The 18,146-nt window shown below is 30.7% G+C and overlaps 2 protein-coding genes across 4 annotated transcripts in view; one reads left to right on the plus strand and one right to left on the minus strand.

Moving 5' to 3' along the window:
• Positions 1–18,146, plus strand: part of LOC143232493 (spondin-1-like) — a 481,016-nt gene that overhangs the window by 236,557 nt on the left and 226,313 nt on the right. The window lies entirely within an intron of this gene.
• The window catches only part of LOC143232488 (alanine aminotransferase 2-like), a 41,536-nt gene that overhangs the window by 17,125 nt on the left and 6,265 nt on the right, over positions 1–18,146 (minus strand). The window contains exons 2-9 of one of the 3 annotated variants that reach the window (XM_076468033.1): positions 17,782–17,871; positions 13,580–13,647; positions 10,548–10,656; positions 6,648–6,778; positions 5,130–5,243; positions 4,766–4,895; positions 3,899–3,978; positions 890–1,023 (exon numbers count right to left, since the gene is read on the minus strand). In XM_076468033.1, coding sequence (XP_076324148.1) covers positions 890–1,023; positions 3,899–3,978; positions 4,766–4,895; positions 5,130–5,243; positions 6,648–6,778; positions 10,548–10,656; positions 13,580–13,606 — 725 coding nt within the window. In that variant the 5' untranslated portion in view covers positions 13,607–13,647; positions 17,782–17,871. The remainder of the gene's footprint in view (positions 1–889; positions 1,024–3,898; positions 3,979–4,765; positions 4,896–5,129; positions 5,244–6,647; positions 6,779–10,547; positions 10,657–13,579; positions 13,648–17,781; positions 17,872–18,146) is intronic. The other 2 variants (XM_076468031.1, XM_076468032.1) reach the window with 2 other exon arrangements.

The raw sequence follows: 18,146 nt of genomic DNA on the forward strand, positions 1-18,146 counted from the left end.
AAGAAACAAACAGACTTTTCAATAACCCTGCTACATTTGCAGTATCATATTTAGCACTCTACAAAAAAGTTTAGGTGCAATATACCAAATATTTTTGTTGAAGGCTAGCAAGAGAATAATAGTAATTAAGAAGAAAAATTAAACATGGGCCATTCTGAGTGAATTTTCTTTTTCCTTTTAAGTTTAATATGTGTGCTTTTTGTTAATTTTTATATGTACACAGCTTTAGCAGTCAATAATAAAGCTTTTAAATACACTACTTTTGAACTGTTTCACTCATCAGTAGCTGAATATCAACCAAAAGGTAATATGTACATTACACATCAATTATTATCTTAATTGCCTTTTTTGTGTCTCTTCTTGTTAACTCTTAAAGCAACAAAACAATTCTGAAGTCACTGTTAAATAATAAAATTAATCCATCCAAAAAAGTCATTCTGTCTCCATTCTTACAGATAAACAATACTTGTCAATTATATTAAGGCCATCTTGTGAAAGCAAAATCCATTCTTATAGCATTTCTTGAAAAGCTGAGTATCTGTGGTGTTAATCTAACTTGAAGATTGATTCCTTGCAAGGCTAAAGACATTTAATTTTGTCTCATGTACAATACGAAAACAGACCAATACCATTATACTGTAAGAGCTGCCACTTATTTTTAAAAATAATAAAACTCATATTTCTCAACAATCCTTTAATATTTTTAAAAAAGTGAAGTTAACTTGCAATGATCCTCAAACTGCTATATGTGGCACCTGCTGATCTATTTTATCAGTGCAGTAAATCTTAACTAAAAGAGCTAAATATTTTTCCTATTGTTTATTTATGGATTTAAAAAACAATATTAATGACTTTCCCTTGTGTTAAAAATGAGAATATATTTACTTACTCTCCAATATACCCTTTGGAAGCAGACATTACAGATGCAAGCTCCATTTCTGAATATGGTGTTCCCATCTTGCTCATGACTTTGTGGAAAGAGTGAAAATTCATATCTTCAACAAAAACATTATCTTGATACACCTAATAAAATAATTATTAAACATGTACACCCTTCCAACAACTTAACTATCTTGATTTTCATTTCAAACCTAACTTGAGAAGATTATAAAGTTTTGAAAAGTACGTATGTATAAACTTGCATATATACAAAAATATATATATTAAAGAATAAAACTTACTTTATAATAATCAAAAACATTCAGAGAAACAATGAAACTAGTAAGACAATCTGAAAGCATATGTTCCCCAATTGCTGATTGTTAGTTTCCCAAGGTTTTGTCATTGCGGTTTAAAGACCATGTACATTTCTCTCATTCTGTACCTTGAGAAGGATGTTGAGTTGTTGTTTGTTCATATGTCTATTATTACAGTTCAGTATTTTGCTACTTGTGTTGGGTTAACTCTTTTCAGGTGTAAGTGTTTGTTGATTCATTCTTCTAGTCTCCTGGTTATGGAGACTGAAAGAAAGAGTTAATGAGTACTAAAACTCCAGTAGTGTTAATCTGAAACAAGTAGCAAAACTCGTACAGTAGTGAAATAATAGCCCAAAGAAAAACATTTGCTAAAAATGAAAAAAAATCTACGTATCTCTGAAAATAGCACAATAAAACTAAGAAAATCAGTGAGCAACAATTGAGAACAGGCGTTTTCAGTTCTGCTATAACTGTAAGTGACCTTCAGCAAGATAATGTTTATAAAAATCCACTAGCTCAATATACCAATAAAACAATTCAATCAAACTTTAACCACACACACACACACACACACAGTCACACACAATTAAGTCCATTTTTGTGAAAATAGTCTTCACTAGAGTTAACCTGGTTCCTGATTAAGTCTGACAAAATTGTACACATACAGCAAAAAAGTGCAATTTCATACATACTAAAAATTTGTGTAAAAAAACAAAAGGGTGTGGTTTGTTTTGAATTTCGCGCAAAGCTACTCGAGAGCTATCTATGCTAACCATCCCTAAATTAGCAGTGTAAGACTAGAGGGAAGGCAGTTAGTCATCACCACCCACTGCCAACTCTTAGGCTACTATTTTACCAATGAATGGTGGGATTGACTGTCACATTATAAAGGCCCCATGGCTGGAAGGGTGAGCACGTTTCAAATTGTTGGGATTTGAACCCACTACCCTCAGATTATGAGCTGAGTGCCTTAACTACCTGGCCATGTGAGTCCAAAACCAAAGGGAGGAATTAATGGGGGTTTTACACACACACACTGCTGGCCAAAATCTTAAGGCCAATGAACATAAAGAAAAATTTGCATTTTGCATTGTTGGACTCAACCACTTATTTGAATAGAGCTTCAAAGGATGAAAATAAGAAAAGGGAAAATAAAACTAAAACCTTTTTTAGCATTTAAGAGGGAAAATATGAACACTGTGAAATTAGCCTAAATACTAGCTGGTCAAAAGTTTAAGACCATACCAAAAAAAAGTCCTAAACAAGGTAGGAAATGGCCAACAAAAGGTCTCAGTAGTGAGTTGCACTGCCGTCATTGAGAATAACTGCAAACATTCGTTTTGGCATGGTCAATATAAGTATTTGCAGAAGGCTGGATGGAATGTTATTCCAAGTGGTGAATATGGCTTCACAAAGATCATGCACTGTTTGGAATTGACATCCATTTCTACAGACTAACCTTGCCATCCACCCCCAGACATTTTCAATGGGGTTCTGTTCAGGTGAGCATGCTGGATGGTCCAAGTGAATCACGTTATTCACCATGAAAAAGTCCTTTGTCCTGCAGGCATTGTGGATTGCAGCACTGTCCTGCTGAAAGATCCAGTCATTTCCATACAAGCCAGGGCCTTCACTCAATAAGGATGCTCTCTCCAACATGTCAATGTAGCCAGCTGCTGTTTGACACCCCTGTATAACCTGAAGCTCCATTGTTCCATGAAAGGAGAAAGCATCCCAGATCATGATGGAACCCCCTCCATTGTATTGTGTAGAAAATGTCTCCGGTGGGATATCCTTATCGTGCCAGTAACATTGGAAGCCATTTGGACCATCCAGGTTAACTTTTTTTCATCAGAGAACAAAACCTTCATCTACTCTTCTACATCCCATGTTTGGTGCTTCTCAGCAAAGTTTAACTGAGCTGTTTCATGGTGTGAAGGGAGGCGTGGCCTTTGAAGACATTTACGGTTTTTAAAGCCTTTCTCTCTTAAATGCTGTCTTATTGTTCTTGAGGTGCATTCTGTGTCCGTAAGGGCCTTAATCTGGTTCGACGATTGGCTGCTGTCTTGCTGGACAACCCATTGAATCCTCCTGCTCAACGTCGGTGCAATTTTCTTAAGCCGACCACTTGAAATTCTTGTTCCGTATCCCTTAATTTCTTTTAAGAAATTTGCAACAGCAGTTTTACTATGCCCCATCTCACCAGCGATGGCATGTTGAGAGAGACCTTGCTTTTGCAGCTCAACAATTCTGCTATGCTCAAACCTGTTAACTTTTTAGCCTTTGCCATGTTTTTACCCAAAGTAGCACAGAAGATATCAGTGTGAGATGTTGGCAATGCTAATGCTTGAACACAAATGATTAAATTTCATTACGTGTTTACCGATTAATTCCATTTCAGTATGGTCTTAAACTTTTGCCAGCTAGTATTTAGGCTAATTTCATAGTGTTCACATTTTCCCTATTAAATGCTAAAAATGTTTTATTTTCACTTTTCTTATTTTCATCTTTTGAAGTGCTACTCAAATAAGTCTAACAATGCAAAATGTATATTTTTTCTTTATGTTCATTGGCCTTAAGATTTTGGCTAGCAGTGTATATAACAGTGATATCAAAAGCTTCTGTTTCACATGACTTTTAACATAATTCTTTCAAAACAATTAGCATAGAAATTGTAAAATCATATATCAAATAATGATTACCTCATCAGCTACAATAAATATTCTCTCTTCATGTGCAAATTTCACAATATCTTCAATGTTCTTATAGGTGAGTACAGAGCCTAGAAAAATGCTAGACAATTTTAACCATATATATAGTAACAACAGTTAATATGCAATTGCAAAATGAGAACATATGTGTGAATGAGTGAAAATATCTTAAAATGTAATACAAAAGTGCAAAGACAAGACATGCCAAAAACCTGTATTGTTATGAGTTATTCAGTTATGTGCTAACATCAGTAAAACTCTGCTGTGCAATAAAAGGTAAACACACCTGTAATAACTGAAGAGCTTTGTTCAAGTGCCTGAACCCATAATGCTCTGAACCAAACTATACATTCACTTTATACATAGCTACTTATGGTGACAATGTAGTTTGGTTCAAGCATGTAAACCAGGCCCACTAATAATTTAAAATGTGTTGATCTACTGTTGCACAGCAGAAATTTACTCATGTTAGCACATGACTTAAAAGAAGGACTCTCTTAAACACAATTTGAATGCTAGTATGCAGTTATACATAATTCATGACTGTATAGATTTTTAGCATGCCTTGTCTTTACATATTTGTATTACATAATATATCATTTTGCTTTTAGCACATTTCCTAAAGTACTCTACATGTAACTTAAGAATGGAAATTAACTTTCATAATACATAAATAAAAAATATTTTTAAAAGTTGTTTCAAAATTTAGTATGATTGAAGCTTTTCAATAACGTTTATAAAATATCATGTTTTTAGAATCATTATACAGGAATATTCTACACGCAAAAATGCCAATCACATTTATTGGTTCAGTATGTAAGATGGAAACTTCAGTATTGAAATATCTTAAGTACAAACCTGTTGGGTTTCCTGGATTGATCACTGCTAAAGCCCTTGGTTCACAGTAAGCTCTAGCTTCATTAATTGCTCGTTTTAGTTCTTGTATACTCAGAGCCCATTCATTATCCTCATCAAGAAAATAATAAATCTGTGAGAAAATTATATTTAAAATATTTATTATTAAACTCTACAGACATATCTAGTACCATACAGGCTATATAGCTTACATTAGTGTAAATTGTGTGCATAGCATGTAATTCAAATTTATCATATTCATTATAGTTAAAAGGTCAATCAATTTACAATATAATTGTCCCACTTTTGAAAGTAAACATCAGTTTGACCCATAAATATGTTAAGTAAACCATAACTAACACATTACCTCATACATTCCATATTCTTTAGCAATGGCACTGTACAAAGGGTATTGAGGAAGAGGGATCATTATTCCAGGAGGCTTTTCTGACTTGGAATGGTTCAGTATCATTAAAATTGACTAAAAAATAAATACAAGTAACTAAATAATATGAATTTATTATCAATAATTATCTTGGTAAATTTAAAGTATTATGTTTTACAGCACTAAAAATATATTTTCCTAAGAATTTGTAAAAGTCTACATTTGTAATTACAAGCTAGAAAATACTTAAATGTACAATATACTATTATTACAATGGTATGAAAACACCACTCACAGCTAATTTTTACTATATATTCTTTCTAAGCTATGAATTATAAGAACACACTTTTATACACAACATATGTCGGTGTACTATCTACAATTCGAATTTATTTACTTGTCAAGTTCTTTAATTTATATGAATTTCTAACTTTTCATGTCTAATGATTTGAGTTACTCGATTACCTGTTAACAAAATATTTCTTCATATAATTAATTGGTTTTAGCTGAGGTAGGTTAAAATGTTTTATAAATGTTTATGTACACTAACTTTTTAATTGCTTGTGCATTTTAACATTACTTTTACATACATTTTACTATGGAATGACCTAGTTTCAATACAAATTATTACTTATTAGATAAATCATTATTTTAAAACTTTATTTATTTTTACTTGCAAAGCTACTCAATGGGCTACCTACAATGTCCCTCTCCATGGGTATCAAACCCCAATTTTTATCATTACATGTCCATAACCTTACTGCTGAACCAGTGGGGTATTTTAAATATTTCAAACATATATTTGTACATATTTGTATTGTAATAGTTTGTTAACTGAAAATACTTTTAAAAAAATGGATTAGTACACTATTTCTAGCCTGGAATTCTTACTTGGACAAGAGGAAGCCATCAATATATTAAATTTTCTTACTTCAGATACACTTTGTATAAACTCATTGTTTAATTGTAAAACAGTAAAAATAACTAAATTCAAATGTGTTGTCATTACACTATACATTTAATTATTATTACTATTTTAAAACAGACAAATTTATAAATATTAATTTTTGGGTAATATGTTTAATTGAAATTAATAAAATTCGTGCTGTGTAATTAAAAATCCATGACTGTTATGGGCAAGTTAGTAAAATTGTTTACTATTTTGTAGGTAGTTTTAACATAAACAGAAATATTCTATGTGATGCAAACATCTCAAACTCTTACTGTGCGTGCATTGTCCAAACAAGCCAGTAATGCAATGCTAGTCAGAATACATGCAATCTAATATGGTGGATACTGATTTTTTTCTGCAGAAATGTTGATTCAATACATCATAATAACCATTAACAAGGTCTATCTATATAACTATAGAGTGTACATCATTTAGCACGTTTTACAAAGGAGAACCTTTGTATCACTATAAAAGAAATTTCATAAAAATACTAATATATCAAATTAACTGTTAGAAAATATGTATTTAAGTATGTAATAAATACCAACTTTGATACCATCAGTAGCTCCAGATGACAAAATAATGTTATTATAGTCTCTTGGGATACCATCTCTCTCTCCTAGAAACTTAGCCACTTCTTGCCTGAAAATCTCAATCCCTGGACTATCACTGTAAGCACCTAAGTAAAAACAACACACACACACACATACGAAATGTAATGAACCTTTGAAACACTTATATTTATTATAAAACATAAAAAATACCAATAATATCAGTTTCATGCATAATAACAAAAGACTATCTGACATTTTATGTTTTATACGGTTTTCTTTGATTTTTAAATAATTCTGTTTGTGTACTTTAAAGTTGACTTGAATTCCTACTGAATCTACACATTAAGTTGATCACATTTTCCAGATTATATGTATGTTGCTATAGTTTCATGCAAGTGTTGGTTTATTCTTCAAACAAGAAACTATGCAAGCTGTAACTTTAGGGCTATTTTTACCAGTCGACTAGCATTCTGCTTCCAACATTGCATTGCAAAAAAATTGAAATTTTCTGAATTTATAGAAAAGTCATCGCAATAATGTTAAAAAAAATGAAGTTTCACCACTGTTATAATTTTTTGTCAGTGATATAATACACATAAGCAGCTATAATTTTTTATTTTTTCATATCAGAAAATCAACTATATGTACTATGATGCCTCTTAACTGGTTTTTCTTATACAGACAATTCATAGATTTCAAATGTACATCAGACTAGGGGATTTTTAGTCAGGAAATGTGAAATGTTCTATACTAATAAAAAAAATTCTTATAAAAATGTAGAATCATAGATATAGTTTTGGTTAACTGGTAGTTTTTAAGTTAGATTTTTATGTCTATAAGTAAGCAGAAAAACATGTGTGATTAAACTTCCTTAATATAACTCAAATTTAGAAGTATTTGCACATGTTATGACAGTAAATTCACTTCCAGACACATATTGTCTATAAACAAGGAAAGACAGAAAGAGGAATTTTAAATTGTAAATAAGAAATGAAAGTTGTAGATCTAAACACAACAAACACAATCTCAGCTTTGGTGTAAATAAATTTACTTTATTTCACATACCTTATTTGTTATAAATGTTATCACATTATTGTAAAAATGTACCAATGCAGTAAAGTTAAGTATATCATGTTCTCTTATATTTATCACTCAATTCATAGTTAATACTATTACTAATTCCTCATATATCTTACATCTTGTTCTTATTTAAAATGTATCATTATCCACATTTTCATTACTCTTAAATTGTAACAATGTCAGCAAACATAATAATGTTTAGGAACAAAAAAAGATCTACTGGTATATCTAGGCTATTTCATCGTTTAAACTAAACTAACACTAATACATAAAACACAAAATAATAATAAAAAATCTCAATGCTATCCCTTATTATTTAAATACTTATCAAGCTTTTGCTTAAATTCACTTAAAATGTATTACCTCCACAACAATCAAAAGCCAACCATCCTGTTAAAAACAATAAAACTAAAGATGACTCCTACCTTAACAGAGTCCATATTTGTGTCCCCTAGTCCTTGTGTCCATTATGTATTAAAAAGGATAATTCATTAAAATTATAAATTCCCTTCACAACCTTAAACACCTCAATCAGACCCCTCTAACTCTTCCTTTTTACGAAGGAAAACAATTTCAGAGATCTTAACTTCTCCTATATGACAACCCCTCTGAATCCTTTCCAATAGTTCAATGTCCTTCCTAAGGTAAAGAACATAATATTCAATGCAATATTTCAAAATTAGCCTAACCAGTGACTTATGCAATTATTATAGCTTAATTAAACTTATATTCAGAATTTCTGTAGATATAGCCTAAAATTTATTTGCTCTACCACTACAAACAGCACACTGCTATGATGACTCAAGAGACTGATCAACCACTTCACCAAGATATCCTTTTCTTTTATAACACTGTTAAGGTCTTTAGGTTATTCTCATCCCAGATTAAACCTATAATTCAAATTATGTAACCCACATGAATTACCTTGCACTAATTATAATTATAAACTATTTGCTATTTATTTGCTCAGTTCACTAAATGATCTAAATCCTTTTGTAAAGGCAGCAACTCTTCACAGCTAGCAATACCCAAAACCTTTACATCATTGGCAAATTTAAGTAACTTATTGATTATTCTTTTATCTACATTATTGATATAAAACAAAATGAACAAATTCCTAAGACAGAGCCCTGAGATACATCAGTGGTTACAGTAATCCAGTTTGACTAAACTCCATTTATAATCCTCCGTTTCTTCTATCCAACCACTCTCATATCCAGTTACCTAACTTACCCCTCACACTTATAAAAATAATTTGTTTAATAAGCCTTTTATTTGAAACCTTGTAAAATGCTTTCAAACAATCCAGAAATTTTTACCTAAAATATCATTATTTCTTATATCTTTGTGTAGCAAAATATCACTTTATTGAACAATTATCACTTGCTTCCAGATATTCCCTAATTTTCATTCTATCAACCACTTCTATATTAGAAGTTAACAACAAATCTTAAAATAATATTGTAAGTTCCTTGGTCAATTAATTAAGAAAATCATCTTGAACAGTTTGCAAAAATCTTTCTCCCTCAAGTTTCAACTCTACCATTCCCAAATATATAAGCCTGAAATGAAAATTACCCATAATATTGATCTCATTAACAGCTGAAATCTTAATATCACTGTAAAATTTATCATTAATTTTATCGGTATCATTCTGAGATCTGTAATAATTACCTACTAGAAACATTTTCCCTTTATCTTCCCTGCTAAAACAAACCCAAAAGTCTGTTTGTTGTTGCCTTTGACAAGTTCAACTTTAACAGATTGTAAGCCACATTTTACACAAAAAGCCACACTCCCTCTTCACTTTATTACTCTATCCATATTAAATAACCTAAAATCCTATATTTCAAAGAAATGTCTGTCATAAAAATCATCTACATTTCACCATGTTTCAGTTACTCCCATTATAAAAACATTTTCCATTCCTATTAGTGCCCAAAAGTTACCTATTTTATTTTTATACTTCTAGCATTACATTAGTAAAAATTTAAAGCTATCCTTAAAATTACTTCGATTACTTCTGTATTCATTTCCTATGCTACTCTTTTGCCATCTTTTTTTTTTTTACATTTATTTTTTTCTTACCATCATCACTCCAATACTAGTTTAAAACTTCCCTTACAACTGAGTTAATAGTCATTGAAAATAAGCCAAACCCTACCAATTTACATGTAAACCATCCATTCTAAAAAACTCTCTTTTCCCATTAAACTGATCCCACAAGTCCAATCAGCCAACCTAAACTTTTTCTTACATATCAACATTAGTTTAGCATTTAGTCCTAGTGACCTACAATTAATTCTCAACAATATCCCTAACATATGCAACATATTTAAAAAAATATTGTTAATTTGTTTTGTATACTTGTTATAAGGTATTTTAGCATACTTCTTAATTACTAGAAACTCAAAAGTAAACCCATGACACCATCATATTTACTTGTATTCATTTTTATAAATTGTAATACACACTGACAATCTATGTAAGATTTTCAACTTACACCAATATAATGAAAGGGAAAATAAATAAATCTTAAGATAGTCATTCTAATAAAAAACAAAGATATCAAATCTGGTTTCTTTATCACAAACAAACTGTTACTTAATAAGCTAAACAAAATATCTTTCATCTGTGTTGTGTTTTTTAAAAGTTCAAAGTGTATAATGACTATGCAAATTTTTTGGCAAATTATATAAAAGAATTAAATCTGTTTGCATTATGTTTGTTTTTAATTGTTAATAAGCTTTTCAAAGGTAGTGTTTATTTAAATGTTTAAAATAAAACTATGAAAAACTTTCAGAATATACTTACCAACACTATGTCCTCTGCAATTGCGTAAAATAAGTTTAGCTTTCTCTCTTACATCAGATGGTAGATTTAAATCTTCCATTAGGTCAGGGTACAGGCATGCTGAAATCACCTATAACCATAAAAGAGAGAAACAAAATCAAAGCATGTCAATCATAAAACTTTAATACTTATAAACGTTAAGTGTATGTGGGATATTATCTATTAGTTGAATCCAATCTTTAAAATAAAAGATAAATGAAACTAAGTTTGCATAAATCAGAAAAAGTGTTGAGAAAAATAAGTTGAAATTTACATAAACTAATTATTGCATTTATTTGGTCAAAGTGTACTAATCAACAGAATTTCTTTTACTTACAGTTCTTGTTCATTTTTAACCCTATAAAGACTTTAACAGTCCTCTATTTATATATTCATTCAGCACTAGTCTTCTAATACTTGAAAATGACATATATCTAAAATTTGCATGTTTTTTTCTATACAAGCTGTTACTCACCAAACAGTAGAACTGATATACAATAAAAGAAAACAACTAATAACATTTATATATATTCATGTACTGCATTATTAGTTCTGAATGGTAGATATATAATTCTAACATCTGAAAAACATTAATCTGCATATAGGCTTAAAAATAGATCTTAACTGGACTAGACTTTAAGTTTCATTCAATAGCAGAGATTTCATAACCAATTTCTAATCAGAAGATATCTAACCTTGTTTCTTGGATGAAATGTTCACATTTTGCCCATCCCAGATACAACGAGTTGATCACAGTGTGTGATACAGTGACACAGCTTGTTGATTTGTGGTAGTTAGAACTTAGTTTTGAACCTGTTGTTGCAGTTGATGACTTTTAGATTTAAAAATGGCAGCTGAGATTCCTTTTGCTCTTTATCTGTGAACTCAATATTCTTGCATCTTGAATTTATATAATATTTAAACTTTTTGAGATGGTTTTGCTTTCTGAATACAATAAAAGTGTCATCATTGTATCTCATAAACTAAAGGTTTAAATCTGTGTGAACATGACTGCAAATAATTGGTTTCATGACAATACAAGAACAAATTAGCTAGTATGGGAGTGTGGCCTTGACTACATCATCAATTTGATTATTATTAAACAAAAAATGAGATTATTTGGTCATAATTTCAGGTAACTTCATAAAGTGAATTTTAGTTAAGTCATTGACTTTAGGGCCCGGCATGGCCAAGCGTGTTATGGCGTGCGACTCGTAATCTGAGAGTCTCAGGTTCGCATCTCGGTTGCGCCAAACATGCTCGCCCTTTCAGCTGTGAGGCGTTATAATGTAACGGTCAATCCAACTATTCGTTAGTAAAAGAGTAGCCCAAGAGTTGGTGGTGATGACTAGCTGTCTTCCCTCTCGTCTTACACTGCTAAATTAGGGACGGCTAGCACAGATAGCCCTCGAGTAGCTTTGTGCGAAATTCAAAAACAAACAAACAAAAACAAACATTGACTTTAGTGTTATCAGGAAACACTAAATCACTACTTAATTTCATTACTTCATCAAGCAAAATGTTAGTGTATAGCTGAAGAATCAACAAACTATATCACTGCATCAAACCATGATAAACACATCATGCCCAAATGGGCAAAAAAGTGAAAACTTCGTCCAACAAAGTAATCAGAATAGCTCATCTTCCAGTATACAAATTTGCTTTTTTTTTTGGTTTTTCTATATTTCAGTTAGATAATGTCGAATGCCATGTATTATTTATATAGTTTTGAATTATTTAATTTGTAACAACTACTGGAAACGAATGTCTGTATTGAAAATCACTTTACATAATCAGTCTATTTGTAAAAAAAATTCATATTATTGATTTACTCATATGCTTTATGAACTAGTCAGATATTTCTTAAAAGACAATGGTATATAATTATCAAAGTTGAAATATAAGCTTATGAAAGCTTTGTTACAGAAAATCTCACATTTAAATTTACCATTCCTATTATAAAAAAAGAGGTCTAACAATTAAAGTTAGTCATTATATTAATGTTCAACTATGAAATTCATAGTGGGATGTCTACTGTTAAGTTGTTTTAAAAATTCACAATGTCTTCTGCAGCTCTGAGGATAAATGAATTATTTACAAAACTGGCTGAAATTGTGAAGGGCATTCTTATATCCAACATTTTACATGGTGACTTAGAAATAAACTCGTTAGTAATGAGGCTAATGTTCGTCTTACTACTAGACCATCTGTAAGAAATAAATATCACTGTGAAAAAAAGGAAACTAAAATATTTGGTAGAAAATCTCTAAAAAGACCCACAAACAGTTGTTTGGGAAATCTAATTTTATTATTGTCATTTTGATACAAAGGTTCAGTGTATAAATTCATGTTTTCTGTTAGTAGTATGTTGGTATAAAGGAACTTCACATCAAAGTTTAAGGTTTAGTTCAGTATATGTGATGGTCTAGATGTATCAATAATCATTTCACTGTTGTCCTTAAATTATATGTATAAACTACCACAACAAACTTCATTTTTAAAATTAAAATTTTGTTTATTTCATGAGAAAACTCAGCTGTTTTTTTATAGTGTATTCATTTCTAATTAGAGTTTTTAACAACTTAGCTAGTTCATGATTACACATGCTTATTTTAAATACTACTAACCTAATAGAAAGTTCACATTTATGAATTTTATGAACTTCATAAATGATACCTGGATGGCAATCAATTTTATAATATTAATTGTCTATTAATAAATTATCATTTTTTAATTTTAATAATTATTCTTGTAATATACTTTCCTTAGTTTTAATTGGATTTTTATATAGTTTCACAAATATAGCATTCTTATTTAGGATTTCTTTAACTTTATTAAAATAATCAGTTTGACTTATAAGAATGAAACTGACTTATTTATCTAATTTTATAGCAGTTATAACTTCATTAAAACTTAATATGTTTCCTGACCAAAAATTTCTACTTGTTTATATTTGTAACTAATACTCTTACAAAGTTGTAATCATTAAAAGAAGTTAAAGCAGTACAACTTACTTGAATTCTTATGTTGTTGAGATGCATTACCTTCCTGACATAGTTTACTTAGATAACTGTTGCAGCACCTACTCAAAATTAAACAAACATTGCTCATACTTAAAGACATTTTAGTGGAATGCTAAATTTTAAATCAATGGCTAAAGACCCATTTTGTGTTTTAGTTATGTTTAGCTTTTATGATATACCATATGAGGTTGGTGATTTATAGTTATTGTAAAGATTTTTTAATATAGAGTTAATTTATACCAACAAATCATTGAAATAGATCATAAATGTATGTACTAAAAGTTTGTATCAAAATGGCAATAATGGTATTAAATTTCTTAAACAACTGTTTGTGATCCTCAAAAGGGTTTTGCTACCAAAGAATCTGATTTCCATCTTCATGACAATGTTTTATAACTAAACTTATGGCATTGGTAGATAACATAAATTAGCTACATTAATAACTAATTTGTTCCTTTATCAACATGGGAAAAAAATGTTGGCTTAAAGAATACTTTTGACAGTTTAACTCAGTATATTATATATGTAGATGGTACCTCTAATATACTTAGACACACTGAGCATGTTGACACTTTTGTAAGCTATTGTAACAGTGGACATTGTAATGATATAAAATCACTTCTGAGCACCATCATAACCACCCATTTCCTCTGTTAGACCTCTCTATTCATGTCAAAGGTAGTAAATTTGTATGCAAAATTTTCTAAAAGAAGACTTTTACAGGTTTATTATTTAACTGATAGTTGCATATCACTATCTTTTAAGAGTATTCTGGTTAAGATACTGATTCATTGAGCATTTGAGGTAACCAGTAAATATACAAGTTGTTTTTCACTGAGAGATAGATAATCATCAAATATTCTTAATAAACAATACTTTAAAAAAAAGTATTATAAATCAAGTAACTCAAAAGTATTTAAACAATGTGCATCTTTATACATTACCCAGAATAAAGAAAAGAAAAAAAAACGAATAAAGAAAACAAAATCCCCCCATTAGACTGTAATACAGGCTATATTAATAAGAAAATAGCTAGTAAAACTGTCAATGAGCATACCTTCAAAAGGAGATTTATTTTTAAGACTGTGAGTCAAAAACCAAAAAGTTGTGACACTCGGTCACTCGCTTATAATTTGATTCCATTTAATGAAAAAAATATGCTAGCGTAAAAATCAATCCAATACATTAATATTTAGGGGTTGCGCAATGTGCACAAAATAACAACGTGCTTCCGGAACCAAACGAAAAGTTGGCATTAGTGAAAGGCTAGCTTCGGCTTTAGACAGAACTCAGATCAGTGACCGAAAAGCCGTGCAAATATTGCTTCCTTTTGCAGCTCATATTGGACATAATATCGAGGATCTTGCCATTAGCCCAAGTTCCATAAGGAGGAAACAAATTACTAACCGTACTCTTCTAGCAGCTGAACTGAAGGAAAGTTTTTCTCCAAACGTTCCTTTGACATTACATTGAGATGGTAAGCTGATGCCTGACTTGGTTGGCAGAAAGAAGATCGAACGTTTGGCAATTTTAGAGTCATATGAAGGTGTAGAGAAGATTCTTTCAGTGCCCAAGATTGATAGTGGGGATGCAAATTCAGTAGCTTCTGAGATCAGATCAGTTTTAATAGAATGGAATGTAAAAGACAGAATTAAATCGCTTTAATTTGACACCACGGTGACCAATACAGGATCCAAATCTGGCGTCTGTCTGAGGATTGAAATGTTACTTGAACGTGAGCTCTTGCACCTTGCCTGTAGACATCACATTTTGGAGATTCTTCTGAGCGCTGTATTCTCTAATTTCGTGATAGAGACATCAAAAAGTCCAGATATTACTTTGTTTTTAAACTTTAGAGATTGTTGGCCTAAAATTAATAAAACTAAGTACATAACAGCAGTAGAAGCAATGCCACTCTGAATACAGCCTTGGAAGAATGATATTATTCAATTTTGTCAGAATCTCCTTCAATCTCATCAACCACGGGACGATTATAAAGAGCTCTTGGAATTAGCTGTCATTTTTCTTGGATCTCTTCCACATGGACGTTCTTCAGTTTCTTTCCGTACTTCTGCAAGATGGATAGCTCGAGCAATATATTCTCTAAAAATTTGGATGTTCCAAGAGGAGTTTGGTAGACTGCAACCATGGCCTGCTTCATCTCGTGTTTCATTTGACGCATATTTCTGCAGCAAACTTGGCGATTTGTGTGTCTTTATAACTAAACATTACGTGCTCTCATGGTTTACAGCTAAGGATGCTTCCGTGGCAGCTCGAAGGGACCTTACACTACTCAAGGAAATTGCATTGCATGAAAATCATATGATTAAGGAAGTTGGTACAAAGGCAATGAATCAGCATTTATGGTATTTATCTGGGGTTGCAGTTGGGCTTGCACTCTTTGATGACGGTGTAACGAATAGCGACAAACTCAAGATGGTCTCAAATATGAATACTGTGAAAGGATCTCCTAGGCCAACTTCACATTTAACAGTTGATGCTGCAAGCAACGCTGTTTCCAGAAAACTTCCAGATTTTTTCACCTCGGCAATGAAGAAAATTTTCCACCATCTGGATATTAGTAGAGCATTTTTATCATTACCACCAAAAGAGTGAAGCGCCTCCGAAGAGTGCAAACAAGGAAAGGACAGAGTAAAGAAACTTTTTGTGACAAATAACGCAGCTGAAAAAGGAGTAGCTTTAATTCAACAGTTTACGGCAAAGGGCTGCACCAAGAACGAAGATCAATTTCAGTATATGATTCAGGTGGCAGAAGAACATCGGCGAACATAATGCGAAGGGGGCAGGCAAGATAAAACTTCAATGAAATAAATTTTTCTTTCAAGTTTTATGTTTTTGCTCATTGTATAATCAATTAATATTAAATAATTTCTTTAAATAATTTAATTACCATTAACAATGTAATGTAGGGTAAATTTAAGGAAAATAGTGAACTTTGCGAGGGATGCACGACCCCTAAATACTTCGCGATTGAAATGAAACTTTGTCTATGTACTTTTCTCATGCAGTGGCACAACTGAGCAACTGAGCAAAAAAATTGGGACATTTTAATTTTTATCCTTTATCCGCTGACGCACCCTAATGCATACTATAGAATGTTTCTAAGGTATTAACACTGTATACCTACCTTCAAAACTTCTAATGTGATGTACAATTATAAATAAACTTTTTCTTTCAGTTATATTGTTCCACCTCTAGTTGATTAACATTCCACATACAAAAAGATGCTAATTTAGGTCTATGATATCTTCAAATACTAAGAAACACATGCTATATGACTGTAATGAAACTATAAATAGAAGAAAGTTGGGACTAACAGTGAACAAAAACTGTAAATAAAGGAAAGTATTTATTAACAGACTGAAATGAAAGTTGAACAAGAAAAACAATGTTGTCCTTTTCTAACTGAATCAGTGGATGGTAGAAATTTGTTCATTAAAAACTATACTTGTTATATGTTACAATTTGTATGTCACTGTTCTCAAATTTTAATGTATGTTCTCACCAGCCATTGATCCCCAGACCACTGAATGTTCACAAGCTCTTTTCAAATAGTCTATGAAAAGGTTTCACAATTAGATACAGGAAGAAGCTGTAAATTTAATAGAATAATCACACACTAGAGATCTTAAAAATTTAACTATATAAGCAGGACAAATATCTACAAATTAAGTGGAAAGGTATAAAACTATGTTATATGCTTTTTAAGTTAAGTACAAAAATCTTATTTTCTAAAGCTATTTACTATCATATATCTGTATAAGAAAGAGTTAATATTAGTGTCTCTTAGAAGCTTACTTTGTTTTGTTTACTTATACTGCTAATATGTGGTTCACCAACAAAAACAATTGGGAATTATTGTTCCACACTAATATAAAAAAAAGCATAATATGGTTTTAAAAATAACACATAGAACTGATGTAATAACATTTTATTCATTTTTGGAAGTTACCTATAACTTAAAGTTGAATTAAGTAGTTTTATTAATGTGTTCACAGTTGCTAAACATGCTATATATAAAAAATTTATCCAATAAATGTTTAAGTATCAAGATTAACATACTTCAGTTCTTAAAAGTTTGCTTGTCATAATGTTATACTAAGAAATTTTAATTTTACTAATGTTGTTTTTAGCTTTTCGGTCTGAAAAATATATTTGTTTAAAAACCTAACCTGTCGAAAAAATGTGAGTGGCTTTTGGCCAACTTCTTGAGGATTTCCAGCATGAAGCAATAAAACTTCTGGAAATTCTCTTGTTCCACCCTAAGGAATAAAGAAGCAGCTCCTCAAAATGAGACCTTTGCCTGTACAGTTTCCAATTCTATATTATGAACATACATGATTATGAAAACTAATCAAAATTTCAACCATACAGAATATAATGTAATGTTAGTATTCCATATTTAATTCTATTTTTCACATATTAACAAAAATTAAGCATTATCAATTTGCAATCAATACAAATGGAAAATAAATATGTCAAAAAGCAATTTTTTACTTCTTTCAATAACAATGGATGAGCATAAATAATAACATTA

The sequence above is a fragment of the Tachypleus tridentatus genome, chromosome 11 (genome assembly GCF_004210375.1).
Source record: "Tachypleus tridentatus isolate NWPU-2018 chromosome 11, ASM421037v1, whole genome shotgun sequence".
NCBI lineage: Eukaryota > Metazoa > Arthropoda > Merostomata > Xiphosura > Limulidae > Tachypleus > Tachypleus tridentatus.